Source organism: Scyliorhinus canicula, chromosome 2, assembly GCF_902713615.1.
Source record: "Scyliorhinus canicula chromosome 2, sScyCan1.1, whole genome shotgun sequence".
Taxonomy (NCBI): Eukaryota; Metazoa; Chordata; class Chondrichthyes; order Carcharhiniformes; family Scyliorhinidae; genus Scyliorhinus; species Scyliorhinus canicula.
The window spans coordinates 149,960,736-149,985,432 of record NC_052147.1 but is presented as its reverse complement, the minus strand read 5'-3'; the positions used below and the strand labels follow the sequence as shown (position 1 = coordinate 149,985,432).

Sequence of the window (24,697 nt, the reverse complement as noted above, 5' to 3'; positions counted from 1 at the left end):
CTTCTGGGGCGACTGGGCCTGGCTGCTGCTCCGGTGTCCCAGGTGGCATGCACTGCCTTGTTCTTCTGCCCGCTGCCCATCAGATGCGACATGGTCAGGACAGAGAGGGCACTGCGGTGTTCTGGCACCTCCCCCGTGTGAGTCACCAGCACAGGACCCAGCACTTCCTTCTCCCTCAGGGTGCCAAATGGGCCCCGGGCTACTCCTTGGGACAGGGGTGCGAGCGGAGCTAACCCCAGAGACTCCCCTGCCACCTGGCTCTGCCAGTCCTGGAGGTCCACTCCCATCCCAAACAGGGTCTCAATTCTCGTGGCCATGGAGCACAAGGAGTGAACTACCTTCCTCCGTGACTATGCTACATCAGCCAGTGACTGTGCCACCATCTTCTGGGTCTGTACCACGTCGGCCAACGCCTGGACAATGCTGCCGATCCCCTCAGCCATGGCCCGCTGCGACTGGGCAATGCTCTGGAGTGCCACTCAATATCCAGGTTGTCCTGGTACGTGACAGGGCAGCCCACACAGAGTGCCCCAGGCCATGGGCATCTTGACCCATGGCCGAAACCTTCACCCCCAAGGCCTCCACCGCGGATAGCACCCGTGTGGTGGATCTGGGTGGCAAGTGTGGTCAGCACCTCCTCCTGCTCCTGCAGGTAGTTGGACCTCCAACTGCACCTGCAGACACTGGACACCGTCTTATGCAGTCTCTGGATCGGCGACTGCATTTCCACTATAGATGGGACATCCCTTTCCAGAAGCCCGAAACCCGTCTGGATGGCAGCTAGTCCCTGGGGTCGGGCCACCCTTCGACCGTCCACCCCCTTGAGACCAGAAGGGCCTACGTCATCGTCAGGCGATCCCACAGGACACAAGACGTAACGCATGATTGGACTGTGGGTTGGGCTGGTGGGGGGGGGGGGGGGGGAGGCGACACACGTGCCATGGGGAACCGCAACTCAGCGAGGTCTCATTTGCTTGTCCGATGTCGATCTCCGCCTTGGTGACTGCTTCTCTCCTGGCCCACCGATCAGATCCAGGGCCCACTGCTCTACTGCGATGAGGGGCCGCAGGTCTGGCGGTCCCCCTCCGGTCTTTTCCATCTCCTGCTGGTGTGGGCCACCTTCTCCTGGATGAGGGTTATGTGTTGTGTTGGAGAGGGCAGCACAGTGGTTAACATTGCTGCCTCACGGCGCCAAGGTCCCAGGTTCGATCCCGTCACTATCCGTGTGGGGTTTGCACGTTCTCCTCGTGTTTGCGTGGGTTTAGCCCTCACACCCCAAAGATGTGCAGGGTAGGTGGATCGGCCACGCAAATTGCCCCTTAATTGGAAAAAATTTATTGGGTACTTGAAATTTAAAAGAAATGTGTTGGAGACAGAAAACACAGTTGGACGCATGCATCACAGGGTAGCTGGTGGCTGGTGGCCTTCATGGCCAAGCCACATGGCAGTGGTGACTGGCATGGGTGCTAGCAGGTGGTGCACGGTGCACTGTTGCTCTATTAATAATGTTGGTGATCCACAAGCCTTCCCTTATATCTATCAAATGACCACACAACCAGTTAGTTCAAAAGATGGTTTATTTACATACACAAGTTGCCTCAACATGCAAACACAATATCTACTACGAGTTAAACACCCATCAGCTACAATTAACTTCAGGGCGACCGGCACTGTGCAAATGGATAAGGCCTTTATCTGGATTTCACTTGGCTGGTTCGAAGAAAGTGGCTATGTCTCTGCTAGGCTCACCCGTCAGGTAGTGATCGTTGGTCTTGAACTTGGCTGGTTGTTCCTGCTACAATTGGGTTGGCACAGGCCGGATCCAAAAGAGATAGGACACATGACCGTGTCCTCTTTTATTCCTCTGGGATTTTGCGCTCTTTGGAGCAGTCCTTAACCTTGGACCCAATAGTTCGACAGGGCTATGATCACTCTCTTCGATTTTGGCCAATAAAGGGGTGTGTCCTTAGCGGTCATTGACCTTGGCATTTGGTCTTTCTGAGTAAAGAGAGTGGCGCCGATCAGTCTGTGGCTGTACCGGTTGCTTGATTGGAGTTCTATTGTCCTGAGAAAAGGGGCCATTGAAATGCAAACGAGCGGTGGTTTCGATCAGGCCTGGTTACCTGTGTTTAAGATACACACAGGCTCTGTATCTGTCTGAGTCTTGGGTTGTCCATAATTCCCATGGTCCTTTGCAGGTGGTCATCTTAGATGGCTACAGAACAGAGGTGGGTGACAACCTCCTTCCCACCCCAGGGAGCAGAGTGGCCCGCCTCTCCTCCACTGCGTCCAGCAGTCTCCAGTTCAGCATCAATGAATCGAGGTACCCTATGCTGCCATGTTGTTGGCTGGGATGAATGTGTGGGGGGGATTGGAGTGCTTATATAATAATAATCTTTATTGTTACAAGTAGGCTTACATTAACACTGCAATGAAGTTACTGTGAAAATCCCCTAGTATCCACATGTCACCGCTTGTTCGGGAACACAGAGGGAAAATTCAGAATGTCCAATTCACTTAACAGCACATCTTTCGGGACTTGTGGGAGGAAACCGGAGCATCTGCACAGACACAGGAAGAACATGCAGACTCCGCACAGTGACCCAAGCGGGAATCGAACGTGGGACTCTGGCACTGTGAAACAACATTGCTACCCACTGTGCTAATATGTGGCTGCAGCTCGTCAGCCTCTCGACTGTCAATCCCGACTCTGGCGAATCGGACACCGTTTTCAAAGTGGCACTGGAGCTTGCCCATTAACATTTGATGAATTGTTCTGTCGGTGAAGTTCACCTATTCTAGGGCAGTACGGTGGCAGAGTGTTTAGCACTGCTGCCTACGGCACTGAGGACCCGGTTCGATCCGAGCCCCGGGTCAATGTCAAGTAAGTTTGCACATTCTCCCAGTGTCTACATGGGTTTCACCCCCACAACCCAAAGATGTGCAGGGTAGGTGGATTGGCCACACTAAAATGCCCTTAATTGGAAAAAAACAATTGGATACTCTAAATTTATTTTTTAAAAGTCCACCGATTCTTTCCAGAGTTAACACTTCGCTTTTGAAACGGAGAATCCCCCGATCGTATTCTCAGGCTGTGTGTTTGGTAGGAAAAGCCATACTCTTCGGCACCAAATAGATGGGCGGGAATCAGTTTTATTGGTTAATTGGTACCAATTGGGTTGGCCAGGGACAATGTTCTGCCAGACAACAGTCAGTGATCGTTTCCTGCTGGGTGATGTTTCGAAGTGAACTTTCCAGAATTAATTGGACCTCCGAAGAAAAGGAAGCTGTTTTCTCTCACTGCTGCCTGCTGTCTGTAGCTGGAAGATGAAGATCATTTAAATGTATCAAAACCAGAAGCTTGTTGCCCTTCAGGGGCTGAAGTGAAATAACTGATCTGCTGTTTTGAAAGCACCCCTCCCTGCCTTGGGCCTGAATGCTCCAGGTTCAAATCCCACTTGATGGTTAGGGAAGGTACATTCATCGCACAGCTAAATAGGTTCATGATCATGAAAGCAAAATGCTGGCTATCTGAAATAAAAACAAAAGTGTTGGGGAAAACTCAGCCGATCTGGTAGTAACATTTAAAGTCAAATATGGTTTCCAGAAACTAGGTTGACTGTAACTTGTAAATTCCATCAACATCAGGCGGTATGAGGATAGATTCCGGCAACTTGTTTTTATTTCACAATTGTAGTATTCTGCTTTTCAAGAAGGGTCTATTGCTTTGGTGAATTGAGATGAATGGGAGAACACTCAAGTGAATCATATGCAATAGAATAGTCCAGTTGGGCTAAATAATCTGTGCTGTGTAATTGTGTACGTTTTAACAGCTTTTTAGTGGCAGTAGTAGCAAGCACTGCTGCCTCACAGCGCTAAGGACAAGAGTTTAATTCTGGCCTTGGGTGACTGTTTGGGTAGGTTTCTTCCCACAGTCCAAAATGTGTATGTTAGGTGGGGTCATGGGGTTAGGGATGGCACAGTGGTTAGGACTGCTGCCTCATAGTGCTGAGTACCCAGGTTCGATCCTGGCCCCCAGATCACTGACCTTGTGGAGTTTGCATTCTCGTGTCTGCACAGGTCTCACCCACACAACCCAAAGATGTGCAGGGTATGTGGATGGTCACGCTAAATTGCCCCTTAATTGGAAAAAAAGAATGAATTTAGTACTTTAAACTTAGAAAAAATATAAAAAAGGTGGGGTCATGGGGATAGGGCAGGGGAGTAGGACTAGGGTGTGCTCTTTCAGAGGGTCAGTACAGACTCGATGGAACGAATGGCCTCTTTCTGCACTTTCGGGAATCTAGGGATTTTATAGTTCCAGATTTTCACCACCCTTTGTGTGAATGAAGATATTCAACTGCCTTTTCGGCAAATCTGTTTGCTTGACTTTCCATGTTAATGCATGTCAGGGTCAACAACAATTTTTTCCCTTTTTCTTTTGAAGTGACGATGAACTCTGTGACCGCTTCATCAAAAATAACATCTGGAAAATCTTTAAAAAGAGTATGATCGCCCAGCTCCCCGGAAAACCCCACCGATTTTCATCTGCTGGCCAGGTGACGGTGTCGGGACAAGGCGAGGACGTAGTCGAGATTGACAAGACCGGCATCCTGAACCTTCCGGAGATTGCCGGCAATCGTAGTTTGCTTTACTCGAAGCCGCCGTATTATGTAGCACCGCGAGTCCGATCAAAGGATGGTAGCACCACAATGCCAATGCTGCATCTCCAACTCATTCATGGCATCGCCAGGTTTCCATCCAGTATAGGCAACCTCCTGTACTGAACATGTCCAAGGCTTTCCTCTACACCTCTTTCAAATTCATTTATCTGTTTGTCACCAACTTGTTTTCTATCATTTTGCTTCAGTTCCTATTCCCCGCTGCAGGGTTCTCTGCAGAGAATTACACAGGGACCTTTCCTTTTTCTTTTCATTCTTTTACATATTTGATTTAATTTTTCAGTCACCGACAGGACCATAAGAAGTGTTGGTTTTGATGTGATCCAGTCCGAGCACCTTGTGAAAGACCCCGTAACATAAAAACACAATGTTACAAACACTCATACCATAGTGACCCAACGCGACAGCAACCAAATGGACTATGTCAGTAACTGTCAAAGGCATTTGCATCTTTTGATTTATTTGATGCTCCCAACACCAAGCAAAAAAATTCTGGCAAATGGTCTTGTTGTATAAACTGTCAAACTGAACATTTCCCCTCTTTCCTTGGATTAATGGTTCATCACAGCCTGAAAAAATTCTGTTAAGTTACAACAGTGACTAATAAATGAAGAGGTTGCCTTGTAAACAACGTTAATGGCAAAGCAAAATACATTTCAAAAATGCAATTCATTCTGGTATTTTTCGATTATTTGTAAGAGGTTAAAATAAAGGGGTTTAACCCAACCTTGAGTGTACAAACACTGGGTGGAATAAACCCTTCATTAATGTCATAATCACGTTGCATACCAGCTTTCTATCGTCAAAGTCATGCGAGTCCTGTGCACCCTAATGTCTCTATTTCTGAAGCCCAAGGTCCTATAGGTTTTGCTAATCATTCTCTCAAGATGTCTTGCTATCTTCAACAATTGATGCAGGTGAACTCTCAGGCCCTCTGTTCTTGCACACTCTTTAGAACAATGCCATAGAGTCTGTATTGCCTTTCCCCATTCCTTCATCACCTCACATGTATTAAATTCCACCTGCCCATTATGCCTGTGTCCTGTTGTAGTCGACTCGTGCCATCTTAATTGTATGTCACTCCCCCAAATTTGGTATCACTGGCAAATTGGTAAGTGTGTGATTCTGACAGTATCCAGCAGAGGGTGCATTGTTAAATGTGTGCAATTCTCACAGTATGCAGCAGAGGGTAGGTTGGTCAAGGTGGGTGAATTTATGTGCTCCAGAAAACATCATGAATTCAGTGAGCATTGGGTTTGTGCTCAGAACGAAGGGATACACTTTAACACAGCTTCTGTTAAAGAACCCGGTGATGAAACAGAGTGCTAACACACTGCTCTCAGGCAGTATTCATCAAATTCTATTAATAACCAGCCAAAACTCTGGAATTTCAGAACATTGTCATGTTCAGTTTGGTTGGAGTCCTCTCTTAGAACATAAGGTATGTCCTCACTGCTATATGAATAAGAAACATAAGGTGGTGACAAAAGCCCAGTGATTGCTGTCTGCATACACACAAATCAGCACAGCTTCTCAGTAACAGAAAGGGAACTGAATAGTAATATTTCTTTGGGAAAATTGACTATGAAATCTTTCAGGCCATTAAAATTCTGAAGGGGTTTTAATAAGATAGACACAGAGAAGGTACTTCCACTTATGAAGCTGTCTAAAACACACATTCATAATATAAGATAGTTCCTAATCAATACAAGAGGGAGGTTTCTTTACTGAAACAGTAAGCTGGGCAATAATAGACAGGAAAAGAACTTCTGGTGGGTTGTGTCCGCCGCAAATATAATACAATGATTCTGTCTGCAGTGGATGGTACCCCTAAACACCACCACTGAAGGGTCCTCACAGTCTATTAGTACCATGGGTGTATATATCAGAAAGGAGGTTCCGCAGGACTCTTACTTAAACATCTGATTTAGCAATTTTGGTCGTTCAGTCATCTTTGTTCTTTGATCTGTCCTAGATGTCCAGAGTGCAGCACACTTCCTCCTCATAATGCCCATCCTCGCATCAAATAGCATGCCTGAAACTCGGGCATGTCAAACTGGCCAGCCTTCACATTGTGGGCAGTTTTCATCATTCTCTGATCTGGATTGAAGTTGCAAAATCTCATGCTTTAAAAGCAAAGTGGGATGCTCAGTTTGTAGAGCCAATATCATAACCATGCAAAATGTTGCTATTTCTATCAGTTTTTAATTCACTTACCAGCATTAAAAAGAGCAAGCCCCAATGAAACAGAAATGGTGAGGTGTGGTATGATTGAAGTCATGTCGTGCATACCATGAGAAAGCACTGAGGTTTTCAAGCTGTACCACTCCGCAGACTGCATAAAGCAGACGGACTGCCCAGGAAGTAAATGATTTTAGCAAAATCTGTAATCATCTGCAATAACTGGATTTATTTGTGTAATCACCAAGCTCTCTCGTGTCTCAAGGCCCAGAATTCAAAAAAAAGCCAGCCAGATATGCAAATGCATGTCAGCAACATGGTGCAAATTGGAGCTCAATAATCAAATGGAAAGGTTTGAATTTCACGTCAATTCAGCCCCTTTTGCAACTTTATGATTAAAACCACTCTAGAGAACACTCAGAAAATCTTCAGTAACAAGATCAGTGATCGACTCCTGTGGCATTGTGATATAAAATGGAAGAAAACTCATTCACGATGGGAGGGCTGCAATCCGATTCCGTTGATGGAATGTCAATACTTTAGAAAAATGTATCACAATATTCCAGTCATAAAAATGACAGGATACAAGTTTTATTTATTTTTCCTAGCAATATAAGATGGTCTGATGTGGGCTTCTGTTGTTCAGGCCTGATTATCGTGGTTAGCAACAATCACAACAGTGGCACAAGCTGGCAAGGTGCTCACCAGTTCTGCAGATCACAGCACGACAATGGGTTAGAACCTCCCAAGAGTACCACCCTCGGGCCACCGAAGAGACCTTGCAAGGGTGACCCTAGCGTTTGACATAATCTTTTCCCGCAACCATTTTTAATTGCCTCCTAATGGGGTGAGCAGTGGATTAAGCTTGATGACCCTATCCCCCCCAACCTCGGGATATCTGACTGTCCGGCTGTCCGTTCAGTCATCCAATTACACTCACTGATTAACAGAATAAATAGGCTTTAAAAAGAATTTCCGAATCCACATCCAGAAATGTGGCAACCCGAACTGCCAGGGATTCAAGAAAAACTATAACACTGATAGACAGGATTCATCTCCCAACCCTGCAGCACATCTGATGAGACATGATGGAGAGTTGTTGTTCCTGCTGCTGCTGTGCAGTCTCTTTAATGTGCTGTGATACAGTGATATTTCTAGAACACTACTTCACATTTAATATGGCACCAGCAGTGGTGTGGTGGGCAAGCCCATCGTCTTTTGATATGACAGGCGTTGGAGCTATGCAGAACACATCACCACAAGGAGTGGCTGACAACAGATCAGACTGGATGTATGGCCTTAACGCACACAGTACCACCTCCCAGCAAGGTCTGGCTTTCTATGTTCTCATTGTTTTAGTGCAGCATTTAACGATCAATATGGACACATTCGGGGCACCGGTGAACGCTGTCACGGAGGCAGCAGTTAGCAGTAAGTAGTCTCCGAGCACAAGGCTCACATGTTATAGGCCACATAAATGGGGTCAAGCTGGTCAGCGAGAAATCCATCCCGAAGGTGCATCCGCTGCTTTTCGCCACGCGAGTTGATTGGAATCACCCCAGGGTCCACCACAACCACCACTCCCACAATAAGATAATGTTCTTCCAAAACAACGTTAGTCACCAAGGCAACCAGATCCAGTGCTTCCTGCTCAGAACCGTCCAGTTCCACCACTACGACAAGCAGGTTGGTCCACGTGAAGACAGCACTGTGGCAGAAAACACAATGATCAGAAAAAGGCACAAGTACAGATTTGATGAGCAATGCTTGGGGGGGGGGGGCTTAATAGTAGTAGAGTTAGCGTGGAAAATAGCAGAGCCAAGGCGGACAAAATGGGAACATCTGCTGGGCCCGCAGACGTCTAATTCACTGACGGCATAGTACGTTTAATATCCCAAAGTACTGCAGTGAAAGCAGGAAGGAGACTTCCGGTGGCAGCCATGGTGAGAGTTCTCGCACACAGGGCAGCTCCTGCTCGAAGGCGAAGGTAAGAGCTCTTTTTACGCCATATTGGGTGGAATTTCGATTAAAAGGGGTAGCTGAAGATCAAAGGAGTTGTTTCCCCCAAAAGTGGCATGTCTGCTGGTTATCAAACCTGGCAGAAAGGGCAGCACAGTGGCAAGCACTGCTGCTTCTCGGCGCCAAGGTCGCAGGTTCAATCCCGGCTCTGGGTCAATGTCCGTGTGGGGTTTGCACATTCTCCCCGTGTTTGCGTGGGTTTCGCCCCAACAACCCAAAGATGTGCAGGGTGGGTGGATTGGCCATGCTAGTTTGCCCCTTAATTGAAAAATTGAATTGGGTACTCTAAATTCATTTTTTAAAAAATTAAACCCGGCAGAAGATGGTGAGAGACCTGGCCAAAGAGTTGGAGGAAACCTGTGGTGCAGCAGCCAGTGTGAGGATGGAGCGGTAGATGGATTTTATTCAGGAGGAATTCCAACAGCAGAGGAAGGAAATACAGGAGGATCGCTCGAAGGCCATCGAAGGAGCTGTGGCACTCCGAAGAGTACTTTGGAGCGGATGGAGGTGTTTGGAGGTGCAGGGGTCGCAGATTCAGGAGATCAAAGGAGTGATTTCGGATCACAGCGATCATATGGGGGCTCTGGAGGCAGAGCTGGTGCCGGAGGGGTTTCTAGATAAGGTGCCTGAAGTGGACCGAGCGCTTAGGTCCCTGAGGCAGAAGCTTAGATCCGGGGAACCGCTGTGGGCGGTGATCATGAGACTCCACAAATTTCTAGAGAAAGAGAAGATCTTGCGTTGGGCCAGGGAGAAGCACACCTGCGAATGGTAGAGGAACAAGGTCCGAATATATCATGACATTGGAGCCGAGTTGGCGAAACGGCAGGCAGGGTTCAACAGGGCCTATGCGGTGCTGTGCCGGCGGCGGTTGTCGCGACATAACAGGGGGTGAGAGATGACATGGTTAGACCCCTAACCGTGTCATCTCTTACCCCCTGTTATCTGGGATGGGCTAGGTACAGGGTGGAATTAAGGGGGCTGGAGTTAAGTGGGGAAGATGACGGACGGTAGAGGGGATTGGAGGGATAAGCCTCCGGTAAGGCTGGTAATATGCTATGTCCGGGGACTGAATGGACCAGTTAAAAGATCACAGGTGTTTGCGCACCACAGGATCCTGAAAGCCGGGGTGGACTTTCTACAGGAAATGCAGCTCTGCGTGAAAGACCAGGTTAGGTTAAGGAAGGGGTCGGTCGGGCAGGTTTTCCATTCGGGGTTTGATTCGAAGTTGAGGGGAGTGGCGATTTTAATGAGCAATAAAATGGGTTTTGTGAGTGTGAAGGAGGTGAGGGATCCGGGTGGGAGATATGTGATTGTGAGTGGGGTATTGGAAGGGGCACCGGTAGTGTTGGTAAATGTGTATGCCCCAAATTGGGATGATGTGGGTTTTATGAGGGGGTTGCTGGCAGCAATCCCGGATTTGGCCACGCACCAGTTGATCTTGGGAGGAGATTTTAACTGTGTCCTGGAGCCGAGGGTGGATAGATTGAGCCCCAGGTCGATGGGTAGGGTACGAGTGGCAAGGGAGCTGGGGGGGGGGGGGTTTATGGAGAGGATGGTATGGCGGATCCATGGTGCTTTCAGAACCAGGGGGAACGGAGCATCCCTTCTTTTCACACGTCTGTAAGGTGTATTCGAGGATTGATTACTTTGTAGTGAGTTGGAAGATTTTGGTTGGGGTGGAGGGGGCAGAGTATGCGGGGATAGTTATCTCAGACCATGCACCCTACTGGCTGGAGGTTCCGTTTAGACCGGGACAAGAGCAGAGGCCGGGGTGGAGGTTTGACTCGGGGTTGTTGGCGGATGGAGGTTTTTGTGATAAGGTGCGGTTGGCGATTAGGGATTATGTGGAGTTCAATCAGAATGCGGAGGTGTCGGCTCCTATTTTGTGGGAAGCACTGAAGGCAGTGGTCTGGGGGGAGATTATTTCATTTAACGCTTGTGCGGATAGGGAAAGGAGGGAGGAACATGACTGTCTAGTGAGCGAGATAGTGGAGGTGGACAAGGAATATTCGAGGTTGCCCACCATGGGAGGGATTGGCGAGGAGGAAAAAGTTGCAGGGGCAGTTTGACATCTGACAATGGGGAGGGCAGGAGGGCAACTGCGTCGGGCAAGAGGGGTGCAATGCGAGTATGGGGAGAAGGCGAGCCGCATGCTGGCGCACCAGCTGCAGAGGCAGGCTGCAGCCCAGGGAAATATTGAAGATACAGACTGGGGCTGGGGATGCCAGAGCCAGGGAAGATAAATAAGGCTTTCGGGAGTACTACCAGGGACTTTACGAGGCGGACCCGGGAGGGGAGGAGGGGGACATGGGGTGGTTTCTGTACGAGCTGGCGTTGCCCCAGATGGAGGAAGCAGAGATGAAGGCGTTGGAGGAGCCCCTGGGGCTGTGGGAGGTGCTGGATAGTATCAGGGGTATGAAGTCGGGGAAAGCCCCGAGGCCGGATTGGTACCCGACGGAATTTTATAAGGAATTTACGATGGACCTGGCACCACATTTGTTGGGGGCATTTAATGAAGCGCTGGAGAAGGGGGAGTTGCCGGAGACGATGATGCAGGCTGTAATCACTTTAGGAACTTTCAAGCGGTTATTGGATAGGCACATGGAGCACACCAGAATGACAGGGAGTGGGATAGCTTGATCTTGGTTTTGGACAATGCGTGGCACAACATCGAGGGCCGAAGGGCCTGTTCTGTGCTGTACTGTTCTATGTTCCTGCAAAAGGGGAAGGACCAGATGGAATGTGGGTTGTGTAGGCCCATATCACTTTTGAACACGGATGTGACAGTATTGGCTAAGTTGGCGGCGGGGAGGATGGAGGTGTGTGTGCCGGGGTGGTTGCAGAAGATCAAACAGGCTTTATGAAGGGCAGGCAGCTCGCGAGTAATACAAGACGACTGTTGAATGTAGTGATGAATCCCTCTGGGGTTCTGGTACTGAAGGTGGTGGTGTCCATGGTCGCGGAGAAGGCATTTGATCAGGTGGAGTGGCGGTACTTGTTCGAGGTTTTGGGAAGGTTTGGGCCGAGATTTGTGGCATGCGTACGGTTGCTGTATGTGGCACCAAGGGCGAGGGTGCCCACTGTCACCATTGCTGTTTGCGCTGGCCATAGAGCTGCTGGCGATGGCTCTCAGGGGGTTGGCGAAGTGGTGGGGAATTATGAGGGGACAGAGGTGGCATCGGGTGTCGCTCTATGCCGATGACCTGTTGTTATTATGTTTCAGATCCGTTGGAGAGTATGGGAAGGATTATGGGCCTGCTGGGGAGGTTTGGAGGGTTCTCGGGGTACAAACTGAATGTAGGGAAAAGCGAGGTTTGCCCGGTGAACGAGCTGGCACAGCGGGCTAATTTAGGTGGATGTCATTTTCTGTGGTGAGGGATCGGTTCAGGTATTTGGGGATTGAAGAGGGAATGGACAGGGCTCCATAAGCGGAACCTAACAAAGCTGGTCGAGGAAGCCAGGGAGGATCTTAAGAGGTGGGATACACTGCACTTAACTTTGGCAGGGAGGGTCCAAGTGGCGAAAATTAATATTCTGCCGAGTTTCTTATCTTTTTTCAGGCTCTCCCAATCTTTATACCAAAGGCCATTTTTCGGAAATTGGACATGATTATTTTGGATTTGTATGGGCGGGGACGGTGCCGAGGGTTGGGAGGACCCTGCTGCAGAGGCAAGTCGGGGCATTGGCGTGGCCGAATCTGCTTGATTGGAGAAGGGATAAAGTGGGTTAGGACAGAGGAGGAATCTTGTAACGGGTCTAGTTTGAGGACTATGGTGATGGCAGCGTTGCCAATGGCGCTGAGTAGGTAATCAGGGAGCCCAGTGGTGCAGTCCATGGTGAAGATTTGGAATCAGCTGAGACATTTTAGGGTGGAGGGAATGTCGGTGCTAACACCACTGTGCGAGAATCATGGATTTGAGCCGGGGGGGGGGGGGGGGGGGGGGGGGGGGGGTGGATAGTGTATACAGGAGGTGGAGGGACGTGGGGCTGGTCAAGGTGGGGGATTTGTATTGGAAGGAAGGGTTCGCCAGTCTGGAGGAGCTAAAGGAGAGGGTATCTGCAGTTTAAGGACTTTGCACAAAAGGTTCCCTATGTTGCCGGGATACACCCTGCTGGAGCAACTACTGCTTCTGGATGTGGAAGGGGAGGGAAGAATTGGGGCGACATGCAAGTGGCTGGGGGAGCAGGGAGGCGAACTGGTGGTGAAAATCAAGGAGAAATGGGAAGGGGAGATCAACTGGGGGGGGGGGGGGGGGGGTATGGAGTGAAGCACTGCATAGAATAAATGGGACCTCCTCCTGTGCAAGGATGAGCCTGATACAGTGTAAGGTGGTGCACAGGGTGCATTTGACTCGGGCGAGAATGAGTGGCTTCTTTCAGGAGGTAGCAGATGCATGAGAGGTGTGGGCAGGGCCAGCGAATGACACGCACATGGGAAGATACTGGGCGCGAGTGTTCGCAGTCTTAGCCAGGATGGTGGAGGAGGAGGTGGACCCGGACACTTTGCTGGCGATATTTAGGATTTCAGAGAAGCCAGAGCTCATGGAGAGGAGGAAGGCCAGTGTCGTGGCCTTCGCCTCTCTGATTGCACGGCGGCGAATTTTAAATTAAGAAGAAAATCTGGAATTAAAAGCTCGTCTTAGTAAAGGTACTGTCAATGATTGTCGTAACAACCCATCTGGTTCACTAATGTCCTTTAGGGAAGAAAATCTTGCTTCCCTTACCCGGTGTCGTCGACATGTGACTCCAGACCCACAGCAATGTGATCGACGCTTAACTGCCCTCTGAAATGGCCGAGCGAGACACTCCATTCAAGGGCAATTAGGGATGGGCAATAAATGCTGGCCGAGCCAGCGATGCCCACACCCCATGAAAGAGGGGATTATCCCAAGTGTCCATTCAGGAAAATCCAATTATTCACAGCACATTAAGTACCGATCATGAATATTTCAGATATTTCCCAGGTTAGTAACTCCTGACGGATATCTTCTCTAATGCAGTTACATCTATCGATACCCCTTTGGCCTCTTTCCCCACTGCTGTCTGAATGAGCCTTTTCAATGAAAAAGAATGATGAATGTGCATGGTGGAATATTTCTCAACCAGCCCTCAATTCAGCAGTTCAGCTGGATTGGACAGTTTATCCGAAATCACAGGTTAGTGAATCAAGCAGCAGACCATTTATACAAGTTATTCATTTTGATTGCTTCATTACCGAGTCCGGTTAATTGGTAATCTTTATTTCTTACCATTCAGCAATACTCTTGTGTGATCTAAGCACCGAGGTCTCAATGTCAATTGGATGATAACGCATTCCTCTCAATTCTAGGGTCTCGTCCAAGGAGCCAACCACATAAAGGGCATCATGGCGTTCTGCAACAGAGGGGAAACATATCACAGAGAGAGCGAGACAGAGAGCGAGAGAGACAGAGAGCGAGAGAGACAGAGAGCGAGAGAGACAGAGGAGAGAGAGAGAGACAGAGAGCGAGAGAGACAGACAGAGACAGAGAGAGACAGAGACAGAGAGAGACAGAGACAGAGAGAGACAGAGACAGAGAGACAGAGACAGAGCGAGAGGGAGAGAGCGAGACAGAGAGCGAGCGAGACGGAGAGAGCGAGACGGAGAGAGCGAGACAGAGAGAGCGAGACAGAGAGAGCGAGACAGAGAGAGCGAGACAGAGAGAGCGAGACAGAGAGAGCGAGGGACAGAGAGAGCGAGACAGAGAGAGCGAGACAGAGAGAGCGAGACAGAGAGAGAGAGCGAGACAGAGAGAGCGAGACAGAGAGAGCGGACAGAGAGAGCGAGACAGAGAGAGCGAAGGACAGAGAGCGAGCAGAGAGAACGCGAGCGAGACAGAGAGCGAGACAGAGAGAGCGAGACAGAGAGAGAGCGAGACAAGAGAGAGCGAGACAGAGAGAGAGAGACAGAGAGAGCGAGACAGAGAGCGAGACAGAGAGAGAACGAGACAGAGAGAGCGAGACAGAGAGAGCGAGACAGAGAGAGCGAGACAGAGAGAGCGAGACAGAGAGAGCGAGACCGAGAGAGCGAGACCAGAGAGCGCGAGACCGAGAGAGAGAGCGCGAGACACGAGAGAGCGGAGACACCAGAGGAGAGCGAGACAGAGAGGAGCGAGACACAGAGACGCGAGCATGCGACCGGAACAGAGAGCGAGACACAGAGAGCGAGACACAGAGAGCGAGACACAGAGAGCGAGACGGAGAGAGCGAGACGGAGAGAGCGAGACGGAGAGAGCGAGACAGAGAGAGCGAGCGACAGAGAGAGCGAGACAGAGAGAGCGAGACAGAGAGAGCGAGACACAGAGAGAGCGGACAGATGAGAGCGAGACAGAAGAGAGCGAGACAGAGAGAGCGAGACAGAGAGAGCGAGACAGAGAGAGCGAGACAGAGAGAGCGAGACAGAGAGAGCGAGACAGAGAGAGCGAGACAGAGAGAGCGAGACAGAGAGAGCGAGACAGAGAGAGAGAGACAGAGAGAGCGAGACAGAGAGAGCGAGACAGAGAGAGCGAGACAGAGAGAGCGAGACAGAGAGAGCGAGACAGAGAGAGCGCGAGACAGAGAGAGCGAGACAGAGAGAGCGAGACAGAGAGAGCGCGAGACAGAGAGAGCGAGACAGAGAGAGAGCGAGACAGAGAGAGAGCGAGACACAGAGAGCGCGAGACACAGAGAGCGCGAGACACAGAGAGCGAGACACAGAGAGCGAGACACAGAGAGCGAGACACAGAGAGAGCGAGACACAGAGAGAGCGAGACACAGAGAGCGAGACACAGAGAGCGAGACACAGAGAGCGAGACACAGAGAGCGAGACACAGAGAGCGAGACACAGAGAGCGAGACACAGAGAGCGAGACACAGAGAGCGAGACACAGAGAGCGAGACACAGAGAGCGAGACACAGAGAGCGAGACACAGAGAGCGAGACACAGAGAGCGAGACACAGAGAGCGAGACACAGAGAGCGAGACACAGAGAGCGAGACACAGAGAGCGAGACACAGAGAGCGAGACAGAGAGCGAGACACAGAGAGCGAGACACAGAGAGCGAGACACAGAGAGCGAGACACAGAGAGCGAGACACAGAGAGCGAGACACAGAGAGCGAGACACAGAGAGCGAGACACAGAGAGCGAGACACAGAGAGCGAGACACAGAGAGCGAGACACAGAGAGCGAGACACAGAGCGAGACACAGAGAGCGAGACACAGAGAGCGAGACACAGAGAGCGAGACACAGAGAGCGAGACAGAGAGAGCGAGAGAGAGACAGAGAGCGAGAGAGAGACACGGAGAGAGCGAGAGAGAGACACGGAGAGAGCGAGAGAGAGACACAGAGAGAGCGAGAGAGAGACACAGAGAGAGCGAGAGAGAGACACAGAGAGAGCGAGAGAGAGACACGGAGAGAGCGAGAGAGAGACACAGAGAGAGCGAGAGAGAGACACAGAGAGAGCGAGAGAGAGAGAGCGAGAGAGAGGTGGTCAGTTTTAATCAAGCTCATGGAAAGCGTTGAAAGCGTCCTTTTTGGACGGCCGAACTCCCTCACTTCAAATTAAGGTGATGTGGAGAAGCCGGTGTTGGACTGGCACAGTAAGAAGTCTGACAACACCAAGTTAAAGTCCAAGAGGTTTATTTGGAATCACTAACTTTTGAAGCGTAGCTCCTTCATCTGAACACTCGCCTGTGAAGGAGCTGTGCTCCGAAAGCCAGTGAATCCAAATAAACCTGTTGGGACTTTAACCTGGTGTTGTAAGACTTCAAATTAACGTGGTCAGCCCACGTGTCACATTTCATGACAGGGGTGCCCTCCCTCCATCACCTCCTAATGCACCAACACTGTTGCATTTCATTAACTGCTTCCTACATAAGAAATCGCAAAGCCATGTTGAGCAATTAATGCAATATTATTTCTCATCATTGGTGTGCACCAAATCTTACCTCCAGTCGCATCAGTCAGCTCCGTTCTGCGAAGAAATCCCAGGTATCCTGTCCGTGCCCATAAGGTTTGGGTGTCTCCAAAACTGAGCTTGGCATTAAAGTGGTCAGCATGCAAGGACTCTTCACCATAAACCGTGTAGTACCCAGTTGCATTGTGAGGGCTGCTCACCCAGATCTGTACAAGAAAAATGTCACATTTAGCGGCAAATCATTATTTCCTCCTGTTATAAACTTTTTATAGCCAGTCAGTGAAGGAGGGGGTCAGAAGTCAATCTTATGCAGTCGTATTAAATAAAGGCCCCAAAGTCTCCCCGAGTCAGAACAGAGACTGAACCCCGTGCTGTTAGCATAACTCTGAATCACGTGCACAGTGATAGCACTGTTGCTTCACAGCGGCAGGGATCCGGGTTCGATTCCCAGCTTGGGTCACTGTCTGTTCGGAGTCTCTCTGTGTCTGTGTGGGTTTCCTCCGGGTGTTCCGGTTTCCTCCCACAAGTCTCGAAAGACGTGCTGTTAGGTGAATTGGACATTCTGAATTCTTCCTCAGTGTACCCGAACAGGCGCCGGAGTGTGGCGACTAGAGGCTTTTGGAAGGAAGGGTTTGCCAGTCTGGAGGAGCTAAAGGAGAGTGTAGAGCTCCCGAGGGACTAGTGGGCAGCACGGTAGCACAAGTGATTAGCACTGTGGCTTCACAGTGCCAGGGTCCCAGGTTCGATTCCCTGTCTGTGCGGAGTCTGCATGTTCTCCCCGTGTCTGCGTGGGTTTCCTCCAGGTGCTCTGGTTTCCTCCCACAGTCCAAAGATGTGGTTAGGTGGATTGGCCATTATAAATTGCCCTTGGTGACCAAAAAAGGTTAGGAGGGGTTGTTGGGTTACAGGGATAGGGTGGAAATGAGGGCTTAAGTGGGTTGGTGCAGATTCGATGGGCTGAATGGCTTCGTTCTGCACTGTATGTTCTACGTTCACAGTAACTTCATTGCAGTGTTAATGTAAGCCTACTTGTGACAATAATAAAGATTATTATTAGCCACCTCATCAACTGGCTTCCCTCACCAGGTAAATTGCCATTAATATTATGTTTAGGCTATGAAGCTGCAAAACAGTTTGGGAACCTGTTATCCAGCCTAACACTTTAGTGCAGTACTGAGGGGGCATTTATTAATGAAGGTGCCAAATTTGGGACCAGATGTTAAGGTGAGCCCCCGCCGGCCTACAGCTTGCACCAAGAGAAAGGGAGCAAGTAAATTCTTCCAGTGTCCTGACCAACATTTATGCGTCAGGCAACACAGCAAAAACAGATCAGCGGTTTATTCATTTCAGTTTGTTACGAAGATTATTTCATGCCATGCCTGCCTACATAGCAACAGTAACTGCACTCAATACCTCCTGTGACGCAAGGGAACAAAAAAAGTGAAGGATAATTACAGAAAGGCAAGGGGACCCAGTCTCTGCATCTCAACCCAGCAAGGCAGTTGCAACACCATCTGAAATGTGACAGACATGTGCAAACATTTCTCCAGCAACTTCTGCAGGCAATGAGGTGACGGAAGACAGTAAATGTATGTGTCTTATCAGCTCCCTGCTGGGTAAACAACGAATATAGCCAAAGCAAAACATAACTTTTCATTGCAGTCATTAATTACAAAAGTCTTCAGAAATTATATCAATTATAGATTCGCTAGTGTGCACTAGATTAAGCACACACCAAAAGAACAGCATAACACCGCCATATTAATAAATGTTACTGGCAGAATCATTTTTCAACTCCACGTTTTTGAACTTGTGGAAATTAAGGTCGCATCAACTTGTTCTTCCTGATCTCACCTCTCCCAAGTGGGAATCTCCCAGAGGGCCTTTTGTCTCTGGATTAGTTATGATAACCTTAACTCCAGGGAGAATCTGCAAAAGGAGATGAAAAAGACTGAGCTGAAGATCAGTTTGGTAGTTCAACATTTTTTGCCACGCGCTCTCAATGATTCAATAGTACTTTACATATTTTACAAAGAAAATCAGTCAATTGTAATCAGCCAGAGTTTCACTTCCATCAAAACTGGGAGGAGATAGATAAATAACAAGCTTGAAGCAATTACAGGGGACAAGACTCGCTTCAAACCTGTGCCATCTCCATCATTGATCAATTCTGATGACGAGAAGTTAACTTTCTTTATCTCTCCACAGACTCCACCCTCCTCTACTGAGAATTTCCAGCATTTTCCAGTTTTTATTTCAGTTTTACAGCAATGCACAATATTTTGCTTTTATAAGATGAGAGATGTTGCCAACCATTATGGGAACAAAGAACTTGTAAGTCTAGTTGCTACAGCCCACATGCAAAACTCTCCATATTACACAAGAGATATAGGGCGCAATCAAATGGAAAAGATTCTAAGTCACTTGTGGTGGGTTTTTCAGGGCATTTCCCATGGTCTCTGCTGGCGAGTTCTCCACCGCTATTTAAGGACACTTTTTTTGAGCACTGGGGAGTTTCTCACTGGTTTAGCCCACACTTAGAATTGTTTTCATCCTGAGGAGTTGGACTCAGAGATTGGGCCGCCATTTTGAAAGGGCATCCTGATCGAACTGAGCTTGCGGGCTGCCAACACCCCCACCCATGTCACCCGCAAGACCATAATAAGAAGTCTTACAACATCAGGTTAAAGTCCAACAGGTTTGTTTCAAATCACTAGCTTTCGGAGCACTGCTCCTTCCTCAGGTGATTCCTCAATTAACCTGAGGAAGGTGCTGCGCTCCGAAAGCTAGTGATTTGAAACAAACCTGTTGGACTTTAGCCTGGTGTTGTAAGACTTCTTATTGTGCTCACCCCAGTCCAACGCCAGCATCTCCACATCATAAGACCATAAGACACAGGAGCAGAATTAGGCTACATGCCACATCAAATCTGCTCCACCATTCAATCATGGCTGATATTTTTCTTATCCCCAATCTCCGGCCTTTTCCCCATAGCATCTGATCCCCGTATTAAGCAAAACCTATCTAGGGACAGCACGGCGGCACAGTGGTTAGCACTGCAGCCTCACGGCACTGAGGACCCAAGTTCAATCCCAGCCCCGAGTCACTGCCGGTGTAGAGTTTGCAAATTCTCCCAGTGACTGTGTAGGTCTCACCCCAACAACCCCACAAAAATGTGCAGGATAAGTGGATTGGCCATGCTAAATTGCCCCTTGATTGAAAAAAAAATTAATTACTCAAATTTATATTTTAAGAAGCCTATCTATCTCTGTCTTAAAGACGCTCAGTGATTTGGCCTCCAAAGCCTTCTGCAGCAAAGAGTTCCATAGATTCACCACCCTCTGGCTGAAAAAAATTCCTCCTCATCTCTGTTTTAAAGAATCGCCCCTTTAGTCTGAGATTGTGTCCTCTGCTTCTAGATTTTCCTACAAGTGGAAACATTCTCTCCAGTCCACTATATCCAGGCCTCGCAGTATAAACTCCAACGAGTACAGACCCAGAGACCGCAACTGTTCCTCAGATGACAGGCTCTTCATTCCAGGGATAATTCTTGTGAACCTCCTCTGGACCCTTTCCAAGGCCAGCACATCCTTCCTTAGATACGGGGCCCAAAACTGCTCACAATACTCCAGATGGAGACGGACCAGAGCCTTATACAACCTCAGAAGTACTGTAATGCCCCCCCCCTCCCTCCCCCCCCGGCCGAGACACCACAAAATACTCACTCTTGTCCAGATTTAATTTGCACCCCGAGAAAGACCCAAACACCTGGAGTAGCTCCAATATTCCCCCTTTCAACACGTATAACAACAAATCATCAGCATATAAGGACACCCTATGCTCTATCCTTCCTGGCACTATCCCTTTCCATACCCCCGAAATTCTTAACGCGATGGCCAACGGCTCAATCGTGAGTGCAAACAGCAGTTGGGAGGGAGGGAGGGAGGGGGGGGGGCGCAGACATAGGACATCCCTGCCTAGTCCCACTATTGCTTTTTTTTTTTAGTTGTCCCCTGCTCACTATTAAAGGCTTTCCAGTCCTCTGGCTTCCCATTAATCATCGCCACTTTGTATGCTTTTTACCTAATTATATATTTTTTACCAATTAACAGGCAATTTAGCGTGGCCAATCCACCTGCCCTGCACATCTTTGGGTTGTGGGGGTGAAACCCACGCAGACATGGGGAGAATATGCAAACTCCACACGGACAGTGACCCCGGGTCCTCAGCGCTGCAGACCCAGTGCTATCCACTGCGCCACATGCCGCTCTATGCTTTTTCTTTTATGCTGTCCTTGACTTCCCTCGTCAGCCATGGATGCCTCGTCCTCCCCTTAGCATGTTTCCTCCTCCTTCGGATGAATTTCTGTTGTGCCTTCCACCGACATGGGCATTACTCCCCGCCCCACCCCCAATTGAGAATATCCTGCTATGGGATCCCCGAGGTCTTGAGGTCCCCCACGCCGCCTTATAGGCTCTTCCCTTCCAGGACCCCCACCCGACACCCCTCCCCAACCCTCCCAGAGACCCCTTCTTAACTGTCCTGTATAGGTTTAAGGCATACTCGCGCAAGCGTAGCGTGTTCATGTCCATTGTATGTGGGTTCCTGATCTCGACGCCTTGTGGGACTTGGGTAGATCCTGCGAGGCATAGTGGCTGCCGGGAAGCCCGTGGGAGGCTTCACCCAGCATCTATCGGCCACGTTGTGCTCCCATTTGGAGCACAGCATGGTAGGTAGATCTCGCTCACAACATTTACAAAACCACATAATGAGTACAAGTATTTTGGCAGGTGGACAAGCTGCTATTGGTTTTGGTAAATGCGAAGTGGCCTCCATTCGTCCTAGCCTGTAAATTCAGCATTTGTACTCATCCTCCTCACTATATTTCACAATACTACACTGCAGACTCAATGTAGTCTCCAACTTGTAACTTTTCGAGAGCCTCAGAGGACCATTTCTCTCCTTCAGTCTTTCCTTCATTCTCAGCTTTTGGAAAAGAAACCTAGGGTTGAAGTTGCAGAATTGCTTCTCGGAATGCCTCAGCGATTCATAACATTGTGTACCAGGGTTCTACATGTTTCTTTCTCACGCTGGGTATCTAATTTCCTGATGCAAATGGAAGGAAAATTGTAACTTTTTCCAGTATTACAGACACCAATTTTGTAATCCAGAATAAGGCAGCAGCGCGGGTTCAATTCCCATATCGGCCTCCTGAACAGGTGCAGGAATGTGGCGACTAGGGGCTTTTCACAGTAACTTCATTGAAGCCTACTTGTGATAATAAGCGATTACTAATATTAAAACCTCAGGCAAGCTTGCCAGCAATTTGGTAGAAATACCAAATTTCCTTTCACACCTCTTGTTCCAATGAGAGTGATATAATTAGAGGTATGCTACTTAATCTCGAATGACACCTGGCTGATCAGCAACTTTCCCGAAGGCTCTTTGAAAGCCCCTCCCCCCACACACCCGTGTCCTTCATCCACTTACCTTTCCCGACTCCATTAGTGGAAGACTATGTGGGGAGCCTCTCTCCACCAGACGTACCCTACAACGAGAGAAATGAATCTTTAAAAAAAATAAACCAGAAAATTTTGTAGAGTTTAAAAACATAAGCTTGTGCACAGATGCTCATTGGGCATAAATCCCACCACCTTATCCACGTTCAAAATTCTGGCAGAGTGGTAGCTTCATTTTAAAAATGAACGAGTTTTGAAATAGTCTCTATCGTTTTTAGAATATGTTTTAGAACATGTGCAAGTGAGAGGAACGATGGGCAGCCTCGTGTCTTTGGAACTTTGCACTACCACTTGCACTTATGGTGCATAATCCCCAAGCCTACAGGTCACTTCCACCGTCACACCAACCAAACATAAACATTCCCAAAGTTTGAGTGTCAAGCTGAATAAAGGAATGATCCTCCGCATCCTAACTGCAGCTATCGCAGCGCAACCTTGATGGAAGTGGCTGCTGTAATTCTATCTCAAGACTCACAACAGGAAATAAGAGATCAAAAAAACAAATCTTCCCTTGAAGGGATACAGAAAAAATAACTTTCTGAAGGAATTTCCCATGAAGTAACTCCAAGGAGAATTCACTGTAATATTCTGGTGGAACAAACTATCAGTTTCCTCACTACAAATTGATGAAGCCAAAACACATTTTTGACCCTATCTTACAAGACACCATTTAACACTGTGTTGAATGTTTGATTTAATCATGAAATAAACTAACTTTCTGTGTAGGTAGAAGAAAAAGCCTTGATATAACAATTCTTATTGGGCCGTTATTGTACAAATGACCCGCCGAGTGGCGCGGTGGCGCAGTGCTTAGCAATGCTGCCTCACGGCGCTGGGAACTTGGTTTCTATACCGGTCCTGTGTGTGGAGTTTGCACATTCTCCCCGTGTCTGCATGGGTCTTACCCCCACAATCCAAAGGTGTGCAGGTTAGGTGGATTGGATACACTAAATTGCCACTTAATTGAAAAAAATATTTGGGTACTGTAAATTTATATTTTAAAAAAAGTAAAAATGGCCCGCCATGTTTCACAGGAGCATTATCAGACAAAACCTGGCAGCAACACAAAGATCTGTTAGGATGGATGGCCAAATTGAATATTTGTTGCATCTCGCGTGATGAAGGAGCCAGACAAAGAATTTCCTTTCTTATTTCATGAGAAAATTGCAATTCTTTCTGAAGGGAAGATCATTGCTGAAAAAAAGAGAAACGGGTGCTGTTGTTGCCAATCAGAGTCCTCTAGTCAACCAATTAGCACCCTTTCCTCACGCAGTATATATTGTTGTATCCTTTGAGATTTGGTATTCTGGCTGATGTGTCCTAATGAGTGCAAGATGGAAAGCTTCAACAGCGTGCCTCCTTTTTCAGCAATGCTCAAGTTCTGTACTACCAACCGACTATAAGGGTAAAAACTTCAGGGACGGCCCACAATATGAGCAAAATTCACCACCAATTTGGTGTGTATGCTGCACAGAATGTGGCTATTTCTTTAACAGAAGCAGTTTTTGTACAAAATTGAGATGAGGGAGAGAAAATTGCAGACTTTCCAATTTGTAGCACATGGTTTTTGGAATTTATGGAGGTTCTTATGTTGATATCTCTGTAGCTGCTGAGTTTTGCGGTGGAAGCACTTTAGGAGATCTTTCCACAATTATCTCAGTCTCAGATAGGGCAGCACCGTGGCGCAGTGGTTAGCACTGCTGTCTCAATTGGCGCCGAGGTCCCAGGTTCGATCCTGGCTCTGAGTCAGTGTGTGGAGTTTGCACATTCTCCCCGTGGTTTGCGTGAGTTTCGCCCCCACAACCCAAAGATGTGCAGGGTAGGTGGATTGGCCACACTAAGTTATCCCTTAATTGGAAAAAATGTATTGGGTACTCTAAATTTATAAACAAAAAAGAAAAAAAAATTTCAGTCTCAAGAGATTTCAGCGAAGGGATAGGATTACACTGGTTATTACTTGAACATGATTCAATTAATAGGAACACAGCAAGGATTCTCAGAATTAGCGCTTTAATGCCATTTAATCAACAACCTAAACCAGAAATAGCCCACCATGGAACATTTGAAATTATAGAGCTGTCAAAGCTCTATTTATACATTCAGAAAACAGTGCTTAGGTATTCAGTGTTGGAGACACCATCAGAGCTGTGGATCCAGGATGACAAATCTCCTCATTTGCTATTTAGAGCAGGCTGGAATAAAGGCAAAGACCGACTCGATCGCTGATTTCATGTCAACATCGTTCTACTGAAATACATTAAAGGGACCATGTTTAGGCAACAGACTTAACTGATTCAGGACTGAGATGAGGAGCAATTTCTTCACTCAAGCAGATTGTGAATCTTTGGAATTATCTGCCTCAGAGGGTTGTGGTCAGGCCATCA

General features: G+C 48.3%; 2 protein-coding genes across 4 annotated transcripts in view; one reads left to right on the top strand and one right to left on the bottom strand.

The window, feature by feature from the left end:
• LOC119962279 (cyclic nucleotide-binding domain-containing protein 2-like) overlaps positions 1 to 5,349 on the top strand; it is a 150,239-nt gene extending 144,890 nt beyond the window's left edge. The window contains exon 13 of the mRNA XM_038790267.1: positions 4,448 to 5,349. Coding sequence (XP_038646195.1) covers positions 4,448 to 4,787 — 340 coding nt within the window. The 3' untranslated portion in view covers positions 4,788 to 5,349. The remainder of the gene's footprint in view (positions 1 to 4,447) is intronic.
• Positions 5,350 to 7,075: 1,726 nt separating this feature from the next.
• Positions 7,076 to 24,697, bottom strand: part of LOC119959312 (disco-interacting protein 2 homolog A-like) — a 304,446-nt gene continuing 286,824 nt past the window's right edge. For 2 of the 3 annotated variants that reach the window (XM_038787632.1, XM_038787638.1), the window contains 5 exons: positions 22,285 to 22,342; positions 18,649 to 18,723; positions 16,826 to 17,000; positions 14,132 to 14,255; positions 8,319 to 8,571 (listed from right to left, as the gene is read on the bottom strand). In XM_038787632.1, coding sequence (XP_038643560.1) covers positions 8,319 to 8,571; positions 14,132 to 14,255; positions 16,826 to 17,000; positions 18,649 to 18,723; positions 22,285 to 22,342 — 685 coding nt within the window. Of the gene's footprint in view, positions 8,572 to 14,131; positions 14,256 to 16,825; positions 17,001 to 18,648; positions 18,724 to 22,284; positions 22,343 to 24,697 lie in introns of all 3 variants that reach the window. The other variant, XM_038787623.1, reaches the window with a different exon arrangement.